Genomic DNA, 12,081 nt, shown 5'->3' with positions numbered 1-12,081 from the left:
TATCCCCTTAGTCCCTTGCCAAGCTGAAGAGGAAAAAAAAACAAACCAAAAAAAAAAAACAAACCAAAACGTGGTGAACGAAAAAGCCCACGTGAGAAAAGGGCCAAAAGAAAAAAAAACCCAAGTGTAACCCCAAAGGCCATCCCGTTTCATCCCTGGGCATATCGTGTCTCGGGCCAGTCAGGTCGAATGAGGATCGCTTCCAGGCGAACGTCTGGTTAGGACTGCAATGATTCATGATCCGTACCACTTGGGTACCGGTCTCGATCTGGGAGTTCAGAATGGAGGGTTTTCCAATAAAGAGGGGCGTATCATCGTATACCCCCCAATCACGCAGTATTATTACCGGAGGCTGAACGTGGATCCCTGCGTCCAAGACAAATTAATTAAAATGAAAACAATCCGGGACTTTGTGCACATGGCAGGTCGAGTCTAATGTATTCGAGCACAGACTGGGTATCGGGGGCTTAGCTGCAGGCCCCAAAATCCAATTCCAGCTGATCAGGACTATATATGGGGCCTTGACCTCGCTTTTTAGCCTCATAACGTTATTCCATCTCCTTCTCCACTTCTCCTCTGCTTTCATCATGCATCGCTCTCCATATGATGGCCGTTCCGGCTCCCGTGGCAGTCACAGCAACAGCAGCGCATTCAGTCCCAACGCCAACCCAAATGAAGACTGGACGAAGATCTCCGACCTCGCGGAGCGCCGGCGCATTCAGAACCGCATCGCCCAGCGCAACTATCGTAAGTAAAGATACAGTCCGTGTGCTGGACGCCTCTAACTCGCTCCATAGGCAAGAAACTAAAGCGCCGCTTGGAGGATCTCGAGAGACGGGCTGCCACATCCGCTTCCCCAGAACAGTCACACGCCGAGCCCGTGTCTCCCAAGGCCTCTCCCAAGACTCGAACCAAGCCGCGCACCAAGGCTACAGATGTCAAGCCGCACTCGCAATCAGACCGAGCGGCTTCGTACGACTACTATTCCCCCGAGGACCGCCAAACTATGTTCGCCCAGCAATGTACTCGCCAGCTCTCCGCCTCTCCCCCACCCGTCTTCTCCTACCCATCTATGTCCCCATATGACACCTACCGGCAATCCGCCTACGCTCAGTCCCCCATCTACCACACCGCACCCAGCACATACAGCGAAATCGCCTATCAATCCGAATACGGCGAGGCCGTCCCGTCCCTGGTGCCCGTCCTCCCATCGATGCAACCGCGCAAAATGGCCTACGACGAAGACCTGATCAGTCCCTTCAGCATGAGCTATGCAAACATGGCCGGGATCGAGCTGTGTCAACAAGCGCAGACGCAGTCGCATCAGCCATCTACCCTGCCGGTACATTATCCTCGCTGAATGTAATTGAAAACATCGACCAGTCAGCTAATCTGTCTGCGTTTTCCAGATGCCAGCACTTGCATACAGCTACGACCAGCGAGCCCCGTCGACATCCCCCGAGGCATCTATTTTCACATTCCCGCTGACGCCGGAATCAGTGCCTTGCTCGCCTCGCTCGATGCATGGTCTGTACGAGTACGATCTACGGCCGTGAAACGACCAGGATCGGGGCGATCGGGGACGCAACGGCCGAATCGCGGGTATTTCCGCCTCGTCTAGGCCCTTGTCTGGCCTTGATTCCACGTTTTATTTCTGATTTCTCCACTCGAACTCTCTATTAATTGTTTTTTTTTTTGGCTGTGTGTCTATCTGCGTTAGCCCTTGATTTTTCTCCAATACGGATATGTGTGACGAGACAGCTGCATGGTCACTGGCGTTGATTTTCTTTGGTAGCGTGGTGTTAAAAGGCAGGGATGAGCTAGGGAGCCACGTCGAATGGTAATTTCTTTTTTGTTTTTCGGTTTTGTGTTCCACTTTGCAGATCTACAGATGGTCAAGTTGATAATAGAAAAAAAAAATTACCAAGTTACCCTCTATAACGGCTGGGGATAGTCGTCGATTGGTCCAACGCCAACGGCATAGCTCCATGGCCCCCAAACACCGTGCGGGATTTTCAATTTCAATTTCAATTCCAGCAATTTCAGCTGGCCCCCATCAAGCCCACAAGAAGCCAGTTTTCACTTATTTCCACGGTTTCAACGTTTGATTAACGTATCGTGATCTATACCTAGTTTGGTGTTCTTGACGGAGAGCGCATTCCCCAGGTTGATAGCCCTAAGGGACCCGCTCCTAAACAGCAAATTACACCGAACGAGTTCGTTCATGACTCAAGAAGCGTATGCGGCCGAATAGACAACCAATTATTGCCGACTATCCAGTCCACTAGAGAAAATCGATCCCTGCAGAACGAAATACCCACATCCCGCAACCGTCCTTATTCGTCCCAAATTCGACGTGAGTTGTTCGCTCGATGGCTTATGGATTATTCTCGGTCCTTTCCCCTGTCCTCCGTGGTCCTCCAAATGAAGCGCCGTAAAAAGGCCCAAGGAACTAGCACATCCCATATTCACCGGGAATGATGCAATCTGCAAGCTGCAATATCCCCTGTTCCGCCCCATTTCATCCACTGTCCCGGGTAGCATGCACTCAACACGGAGGCGGTCCGAGACTCTGCTGCGCCCCAAGTCCACGTTAAGCATCTGTTACCCTAAAAGGGGGATTGCGAAACCCGCCATACAGGTACCTGAGGTAAAACCAAAAAAGAGGGGAACCGAAACATAGGCCATAAATGAAAAAAAAAAAAGAAAATAACCCCCTCATGCCAATGTCTAGGCTTTTCCAACACTCAAACGCACACTCGATTGGCTCCCGACTCGCAGAGACAGCTTTACTCCGTACACCCGCTCCGAAAGGACTCGGAGGGAGAGCCGCGAATTGGGGATTCATTCCTCCAATGAATCGCCCCCAGGCTGGTGTGTGACACGGGGAGTTTACCAATAACAAAGAACCAGGAGATCCTCAGGGAATCCCCCCCCTGCACGGTCCTTTGTTTTTGTTTCTCTCCTTTCTCGGGTATCATTCTCAGGTTATGGTTAAGCGAGGATTTGCGGCTGAAGGGCTGAGAAAAGAAGATTCAAAGCAGCTATATTGACACTGTACTCCGTACTCCATAGCATCTCTCCATCGGTCGAAACCCACACAGCAATCCGCTAGTGTTAAAGGGTTAAATGGGCCACGAAAACCGGGTAGTTACGCACTGTTGATTCTTCTTTTCCCTCTCCAGGTTTAGCTTGGCCTTATCATAGCGGCTCTGGGTGGATATACTCCGTAGAAGGATTCTAGCTTGAGCTAAAAAGGAAGGTGATGAAAAAAGAAAAACGGGTGTATTCTCGGCTCCCCTCTTTTCGCATATTGCAGGATACAGGGCAATGATTCACCATTCGTCCTCAACCTTATCTGCGCCGAAAGCCGAAAGGCCAGAAATGTGATGTCGGTCAATATTACCGAGATGTCTGGCGTGACAATTAAAGAAAAGGAACAAGGTCTCAGCCATACTCTTGGCCTTTTTTGCTTCTCCCACTGGGTTCGAGGAGATGGGCCACAAAAAAAAAGCGGATAGTAACGTGCACTAGTCATGATCTCCCAATAACTCCATCAAGATAAGATGGGAACGCGAGATCCAATGGTTAAAAACGGACTCAAAATCGCTACTGTCAACGGCCGAGAAATCCCCTCAGACCACTGTCAACTCGGAAAGAAAAAGCCTCCTCAAAACAGGGCGAGGCTTCTCGAGCTTATTCGGCTCCGATCGAAATGCGATTCAAGAGGCGAGCTGAAGACAACCCAAAAAATAGCCTGGGAATTGAAACGACTCCATTTACTCCGTGCTCCGTATATATCCCCACCCTATCTCCCTATGGCCCCATACCAGGACGCCTGAAGCGAAGGATACACCCGTTCCAGCTCCACATTCTGCAGGGCGCAATCAGCGGGAAACCACAGTGGTGGGAACGGTAGGGATGTGCGCATCCTGACTCCGTGTATCCCGTCGAGGCCCTTGGCATTGGATGCGCCTATTCCGGGGTCAGACTCTTAAAGCAATAAAGGATTTCTGGGGCTTGGGCTTGGGCCCTTTTTTTAGGCGCTGGGGTTCTAGATCGTGGTAATTTCCACTCGAGGTATGCGTTGCGTAACATGTGGGATTCTTTCGGGGTTTCTGAGCGGCGACTAGATGGCCCTTGGGGGATGCTTTTTGAACGCAAATACGGAGTAGTTATTGGATGCTTTCTGAGGCCAAGACGTCGGGATCTGCGAGGGTCGCGGAGCGAGGTATAGAGACCCCGAGGAGAAACGTGGCTTTGTTTGTCGATGTGCGTTGAGGCACATATGTATGGAGGATACGGAGTACATAGTACTGGATGCAAGAAGGCAATGTTATTTACAGTTCTTACGAGGCTTGTTTTGGTCTCGTCTTTGTCGGACGTTTCTTACATCGAAGTATCCTTTCATACACTAGGAATCAAGTGGTTTTTATTTTCTTGTATGAGTTGTGTGCTTGGAAAAAAAAAAACAGAAGGCATGTTCTGTCTGAAGTAGCTAGATTGAGAAAACCCACGCGGGTCGTTGTAGCTCGTCTCTCGGGTCATATCCTCCGCAATGCAGCCGAAGGTGGCCCCTTACCAGTATCTCTCATTCCCGCCCAATACAGCAGTAACTGCTACATTGAGAATTCTTCCCGGAATCCGGTAGATTTCCAAAGATTGCAGGGGCTTTGATGTAGCAAGCGCATGTTGAAGAATACTCCATGCTCCACAGGGCCTGATCTGGATCTATCTGACGTCTTTGGAGATCAACAGTAAGACATTGAAGCGGTACAAATAACGTATCCCAAACCTTCCACAAACTCTGCACAGGGTTATTAGGGTCGATGCCGGCATCAAAAAGGTGGAAAGTACGCGGATTGGGAAGTGCCAGGCTGGTCTGTTCGACTTGATTGTCTCCCTTGGAGAGTGATATCGTATCCAGACTTGACGAAGCATTCCACAAAACGGTCGTTTTGAGAATGCGTCAGTGACAGAATATGCTAGCCATGTTGTTCCTGGATAAGCATTGCTAGAATAATCAAGCACTTTATGTAGAGCTGTTAATATGTCATCCAGAATGTCATTCCAACAGGCCCAAATAAGATCCTGCAGTCCAGATAGTCGGCGCAGAAGTCGAATGCTTAAATTTTAGCCCTTCAATACCCCATTCTAGTGGGGGTATCTGTCCATTGATCGTCAAACGTTAGACTGAGTTGAAACTTGCTGTTTCGTGGAGAACCCTTTCCAAACCGCTGATGTTGCGTTCCATACAGTCGGGACTCACAACGGTGAGGTTGGTCTCTTCGAATCGTTTATGCTGTGCAGCGCTGTGGCATTGTTTGCTGGTGAGGTTCAAGGCCCAGAGAGACGAGATATCCGGGAAAATGTAGTAAAGCGAGGCACCACCAAAGTGTGCGTGTGGTTGCCGTGGTAGGTAAACACGAGAAGGGACCCCCAGGGCCCAACTACCACCTCCAAATACGGAGATGATAGACAGCTATCTACCTCTTGCTGCTTGTGAAGCACACAGAGGCAATATCTCGCCATGTTCAGGAGATCCGAAGACCGTCAAAAATGAGATCTGGTCGACAAGTGCCAAGAGGTAAGATTATGCAGGGATATTAAAGTTAAAGATCTCACCACCTATGTCTTGCGAGATCTACCTATCTCATGTCTTCATAGAAATCTAGAATATGTCAATAACGAAAACAGCCGCAATCGGAGCCTCGGACTGTGGTAAAGGACTATATAAAAAATCCCTCGAGAGGCTATAGAGGGCTTGGGACTAAACAACACCGACGACGATACGAACAGCGTCGTCAGTGTTGAGGATGCTAGGAAGATCCTCGACCACCACATGTGCAGGCTTCATGGCCGACCGGGATTCTCCGAATACAGACTGGAGCAAACAAGAACCACTAACCCAACCATCCCCCTTAACCCTTGCTCATTCGACAGCAAGGAAGAGATAAAGAGATAAAGCGCGTGGCAATACAGACCCCACCAACACCAATCCCCTCGCCAAAAGGCCCTCGAAACCGAACCATCTAGCCCCCAAACCTGCAAATGAACAAAGAGCCTCTGACCAAGGATATGGCGAGTAAAGGCCATGTGACAGAATGATTCGCAATGTTACACCCCGTAATCTACTCAATAAAAGACCAGACAGGGATGCATCTACTCCGTACTTCCGTACTCGGTACGCGCCCAACAATAAAAGCCCTCTACCGAGATGCATATGCACCATACCTAATATACGCGAGTATATACGCTACTAGACCCCATGGTGGAAAGGACACCCGCCGTTCCGCCTGCCCGCCCATCCGATGCAGAAACGGGGTTAGTGTGTGGTATTTTATTCTGACGCCGGCGTTGGCAGGGATTGGCAATGTAAGTTGGTGCTAGCTGATGAGGTACCTTGGTAGTCTACATAGATTAGAGAATCAAAGGCATGGGGCTGATACGAGACTGCTGTCATAGGTTGCACCGTTTTAATCCTTGACCTCGGCGTCGCCGATGGGTCTGATGGAGCAGGAGATACGGAGATACGGAGGACGTGTTATTGATTGTACCCGGAGTGCTGCCTGTGATTTGGAATGTTTGGGTTTGGGGCGTTGAAACAATGTATCGATCGGGGATGCCGGTCGATACGAGGTCGTTTGAGGTTTAACATGCAGGCTCGGGTTTATTGGAGCCTCAAAGCGGTTGGAGGCTTAGCTGCGTGGAGATCGGGTCGAGAATCGTATATTGCGTGTGATGGCGTACCTGAGGCTCTGTTCCTTTGGGGAATGATCTGCCTGCTGTGGATGGAGATGTACTCCGTAGGCTATGGGGGGCCTACGGAGTACGAAGTACCTTGATTCTCTCGTTGGAGATATGCTATGACTAGACGCGGAATGGCGAATCGGGCGAACAACTGTGTACTACTATCACGTTTCATTCAAGAAAGAAAAAAAAAAGCAATATGCTGAGTCTACGGGCAGGAAAGGGAAAAAAAAAAAGAATAAAACAGTGAACGGGGTACAAGTCGATCCTGGTATTCGGAACAAGAGGATCATGGAAAAGAGGCCAGGGAAGATGCGCGCAGAATAAAAGCCCAATAGATTAGAAGAAAAACGAGTCCCATTCAAAACAGCGAGTAAACGAAGCTCAACATCTGTCATCATCGTCATCAACTAAACCAATCACTCCACGGTCGAGGGCATGACACCGATCCTCCAAGGCTCCCTGGACTTGGTAGATTCAATCTCGGAAAAAACCACGAATGCTTTAAGGTGTAAATCTCAGACTTCATCGGCCGTGCACGTCCATTGGATCTGTGGGGACTAGCGCGCCGAGGTTTGGCCGCCGACGTCGCATAGGAGCCTTCTTGCGGTTCGCAATGGCAGCATCTCGCGATTGTTCCGGGCTCATCTGGGTATCGCCATCCTTATCGCCGCGTCCTTTTTGCGGAGATTGCTCTTGCGCGTGGTTCCATGCCTCATCAAGCTCGATGACGTTTCTGGGCTTCATGCGCAACCATTTCATGCGCGGACCGACGCGCGAGACTTCCGACACCTTGAAGCCATAGATTCTGGGGTCATAAATCCTGCCCTTGCCGAGACCCGGGCAGAGGTTGGATGTCCGGAAGCCGTTGATTTCCAGCGGCTGATTCTCAGGTGTAGGCGACCGCAGCGCCTGCCGCTGAGCTGCAGGGTTTCGAGACAGCGAACCGGTCCGCGACTGCCCTGCTGCGCCCCGGGGAGACATCGCTGACAAGGCGGCATCCAGACGGGGCCCGATATCCAGATCTGGGAATGTCATGAAGAACAGACATCCGAAGGTTGTGCCGAAGAATGCGCCGTCGACGGAGTGGAAGCGGCTGTTCGGGGGTGTATAAATATCCATGCAACCAGGGCAGAAAAGCTTGACGGTTTCCTGGCCAGGAGTGTCGGACCGACCGACGGGGAGGACTTTGCATCCGTGGCAATTGACTCGCGGACAGGTGCCGAAATGCTGCATCTCATATTTTTCGAGCATTTGCTGGATGCCTGGCCGCGAGGTGATGTACCGCTGGTGAATTAGCCCGTACAGGAGCTCAGCGGAGCTTTCGATGACGCTCAAATCGCTTGCGACGCGGGTGTGTCGCCGATCGCCCGCTCTTCTGTATACAGATTGATCGCCGCCGAGCGCATCATCTTCCTCCTCCTCTTCTTCCTCCTCTTCTTCCTCTTCCTCGTCGTCTTCCGGCTCCACGTCGAGAATCATCTCCAGTGCCTCTTTGTACATGGGCACCTGCGACTGCAGACCAGTCAGGTTGAAATCATCCTCGATGAAGTCTTCCGATACCTCTGCGAAGAACTCATGGCCCATCAACGAGCAAAACGAGGAAATCCAGGACTCCGGTGCTCCTTCCGAGGACGACATGTCGAACGAGGCGGACACAGATGATGATAGGGTCGATTCAGACAGTTGACTCAAATCCAGCCTGTCGAGGCCGTCGGCCAACGCCGAACCTGTCTCTCTCGACACGTTGCCGAGCTGGGGGGTGAGGGCTTCGAGGATGTTGGCGCAGACGAAGCGATTTCGTCACGCGGAAGGGCTGGTTCGTAGTACGACTGCGGGGAATGGTAGTGAAGAGAAAGAATGTGGAAGAATTCAGGTAGACTGGTAGATAGAGATCTCAGATCTCGTTGAAGTGGAAAGGTGGGCCGAAAAGCTAGACGCTCATGGCAATGTGCGGGAGGAGGGGGGGTGAAATTGTGCGATCAACAGACGGCGTTGGACCTAAAGCCCCACCAAAAATCTTATCAGTTTTCCATAACCTTCAAGTTGCATTGATGTAGTAAATCGCTTACCTGGAGATCGGGCAGAGACTTGATTAATCTTGCTGGTTCGAGCCTGGACGTTGGGTGTGGCGGTCGAATCGGGTAAGGTGCCCTCGGTTCGTGGGGCGGTGGACAGTCGGAGAGGGCGGTTTAGTTCTTTGGTCACAGCTGAGCGTCTCTCGGTTTCTCACGATGATGGTGAAAGTGAAGTCATCCCCACGGGCTGCTCAATTTGCCTGGGTGGCAGGGGTCACGTGCTGGGGATTCTGGATGCGGGACATCGATATACGTAGAGTCATGGACATTGATTTGATCTGCAAACTGGGGGAAACTGGAAACTACAGATGCATCCAAGGGTATTGACTACAAGATCAAAACAAGTCCCGGAAGATACGAGCAAACTCCCCATCGTCACCCAAAACTCCCGACAATCCTTCTCCAGTGTTCTGCATTTCCCCATCCGGCCCAACGAAGCTACTAATCCCATCACCAGAACCGTTCGGCATGAAGCTACCAAACGCGCCAACTGCTTCAAACAAATGCGTCAACTCATGACTCATTTGCACTCCATTGAGTGGACTGTTTCCTAATTCGTGTCCATGATTCATGGCCCCATACATGGACAGGTCCTGGATTGGATGCCCCGCGAGCCCTGCCATGGCCACAGCAGCGCTAGAATGGGGATCGCTGGAATCTGCCCCGAAAGGTCGGGCGAGAACTCCAAGTTTCTCTCCAATCTTTCGCAAGCCCTTGATCGTTTTCCATAGCCGCTTGGATACGTAGGACTTGGTACTGAACCCATTGATCAAGTCGAGCGCCATGTAGAACTCATCGCGGACCTGCCGATTGAAATCAGCAGGGGCATGGGACACTGCTAGGAACAGCACAGCCAATGCAGCAACAAGGAAATAGTTGAATGTGATTTGCTGTGTCCGATAAATATCAGACGTCTGGTTCAGTCGTGTAAGAACTCGAACCGTGTCTTTCGCTACGTCCACCACTGTTTGAGCATGACCGCGATCCTCGACAATGCTAGCAGAGGAATGAAGCACGGGACGGTAGATCAAAATTCGGTGCTGGTTCATCCGCAGATACAGGAGAACCCTGAGTCGTCTCATCCCCCTGTTCCCGGTTTCACCGTTCTTGGGCGACTCGACGGGATAGAACTTCAACTCCTCTGGAACTTGCTTGTACCACTGCAAGATTTGGTAATCTAGATAGCCAATTTCATCACGCCGGATATCAGTCGTGCCTTCGGAGCGTAGACCAGAGTACCAGATCTTGGAACTGATGCGGTTGTATAGGATCATGCAGCGCAAATAAGGCAATGATACATCCTGTTAGTTCATATTAGTGGGTTATTGACGGTCATTTGTTGGAATATCCAAGCGGCCTTACAGGTTCTGGTAGGTTAGGATCGATATCCTCATCCTGAATCACAAAAGGTAATCCCGTGCCGAAGCTCCATCGTCTGTCCAAGCTGTACACTGACCAGAATAGCCGAGTGATCTCGACCCATTGTTCTTCATTAGGGAAGGATTTCACCAAAGCATCTCGACGATGTAACCCCATCTCCAAGCACATTCGTGCTGCTAATCCAATAATTCGATAGGCCATGGCATCGTCATCTGTATGGTAATGATACGTAGCCTAAGATGGGAGATAGTGTGAGCGCTATTATATTATGAATAAAGCAAATTCGACTTACCACAATAGCAAAGAGCTGAATAGTTTTGATCGTGTGTGGCTCCCACAACTTCGATTCTATGAATGGCTTAGCACTCAAGTAGAGTCGCTGCCCAAGTTCGCTTTGGCCGCCGCCTTCCACGACCAGCGTGGTGGCTAAAATCAATTTCAGAATAATTGAGCTTTCGTCATGAAGGCCATCAGATCCCGGAAAGCCTCGTTGTGCAAAGCCTGTTCTAGTAGCAGCTTCTATGAATGTGTAGAGTAGATTAGCCTGGCTGGTAACTTTGGCGATATCCACCACAGGATACATGATCCCGATCTCATCTTCATAAACTTTACAAAGACGCATCGCCTCCTCACGTCGGATTGACCATATCGGATCTTTGGTAGGGTGTACTGTTGGAAGTAGCTGTCCAATATGGGGAGGTGGTGAGCCTGTTGGAGTAACATGTGCGGTGGTCAAGTCATCTGGAATTCCATCTTCAGCCGGGGTGATACCCATATTCTGCAAGCTGGACTTTGCCACATCGAAGTTGAAGGCCGAGCTTGTTGGACCATGGAAGCGTGGGTGACGGGCCCGGGGTTTTGTGAGGCTCCCCGGCACGGGGGTGAAGACCGATTGAGACCCATCGCGCGAAAGATGATCAAACGGCGGTGACTCAAATACCGGTCTCTGGGTACGAAGCTCACTAATATTGCTAAATAGGCTATTGACTTGATCTTGCAAAGTGGTGATTTGATCTGTCATTGACCGGAACTCACTGGCTCGGCAGTTAGCATGAAGTATTGCACGGGACATTATTCCGTCACTTACTCCGAGTCTTTAAAGCTGTTATTACAACAGTTAGGTGCATAACGACCTAGTAGGTGGATCAGCGTCTGAACCAAGGGCTAGATAGGTCGGATGCAAGTGCCGTGAGTAAGCCACAGCGGTAGGGCGACATACATTCTAGATTCAGATGGCCACATCGCTGACAAGGAATTTGGCCGTTGCATTTAATTTTGCGCCGTTTGCATTCGTTACTGCCGAGCTCGTGGTTAGCTCAACTGTGCCGACAACCGCCCGAGTGACAGAACAGGGTCGTATGGCTCGGCATGCAAAGCAGCGTATCAAACCAACCGTAGGGCTGAAATAGGAAATGACCAAGAGCGCGGAAAGAAAAAGAAGGGTAGATCAGACGATATCATACCATGCGATAGAGATGTAGCGATTCCGCTTTGTGCGCGCCTGCGTTCCGTTGCCTTGTTCCGCCTTCCTCTTGTTGGAATCAGATGCCTCATTGGATTGATCCCGCGGTTCTGTCTGCGGCGGTGACATTTGCAGCTGGGGTGACTCTGAAGCCATGGTCTCAAAAATTCCTTCAGCGACTCCGGTGAGTTAGCCGGGGAGAAGCACCGGCATCGAAGTGCGGAGAAATTCCTCTGTCGCGGGGTTTCCCGTTTTCCCCAGATTCGGCTTACTCATCGGATTGCTCGGCCGGCCATTGGTAGACACTCTGTTCTTTAGATGTTTGGTGGGAGACAGATCGCATCTTATGGAGATAATCATTTGATTGCGAGCAGTATCAAGTTGCTCGCGCGGAATTGACCTAGACACAAT

The 12,081-nt window shown here is 50.6% G+C and overlaps 3 protein-coding genes across 3 annotated transcripts; 1 reads left to right on the top strand and 2 right to left on the bottom strand.

Annotated features, from left to right (window-relative positions):
- Positions 1–587: 587 nt before the first annotated feature.
- On the top strand, positions 588–1,556 carry N7457_002371 (bZIP transcription factor; the record flags this gene model as incomplete). Its single annotated transcript, XM_057173417.1, has 3 exons — positions 588–747; positions 798–1,342; positions 1,410–1,556. The coding sequence occupies 3 exons, from the start codon at positions 588–590 to the stop codon at positions 1,554–1,556; spliced, it is 852 nt and encodes a 283-aa protein (XP_057033568.1).
- A 5,719-nt stretch (positions 1,557–7,275) lies between these two features.
- N7457_002370 (casein kinase II subunit beta) lies at positions 7,276–8,391 on the bottom strand (the record flags this gene model as incomplete). The annotated part of the gene is made up of 1 exon (XM_057173416.1): positions 7,276–8,391. One exon carries the CDS (start codon positions 8,389–8,391, stop codon positions 7,276–7,278), a length of 1,116 nt encoding a protein of 371 aa, XP_057033567.1.
- A 772-nt stretch (positions 8,392–9,163) lies between these two features.
- Positions 9,164–11,826, bottom strand: N7457_002369 (transcription factor domain-containing protein; the record flags this gene model as incomplete). The annotated part of the gene is made up of 4 exons (XM_057173415.1): positions 9,164–10,129; positions 10,191–10,442; positions 10,501–11,242; positions 11,672–11,826. 4 exons carry the CDS (start codon positions 11,824–11,826, stop codon positions 9,164–9,166), a joined length of 2,115 nt encoding a protein of 704 aa, XP_057033566.1.
- Between the last annotated feature and the right edge of the window lie 255 nt (positions 11,827–12,081).

Source organism: Penicillium paradoxum (assembly GCF_028828445.1).
Source record: "Penicillium paradoxum strain IBT 22861 chromosome Unknown utg000003l_segment0_segment0, whole genome shotgun sequence".
Lineage (NCBI taxonomy): Eukaryota > Fungi > Ascomycota > Eurotiomycetes > Eurotiales > Aspergillaceae > Penicillium > Penicillium paradoxum.
This window is presented reverse-complemented; position numbering and strand designations above follow the sequence as displayed.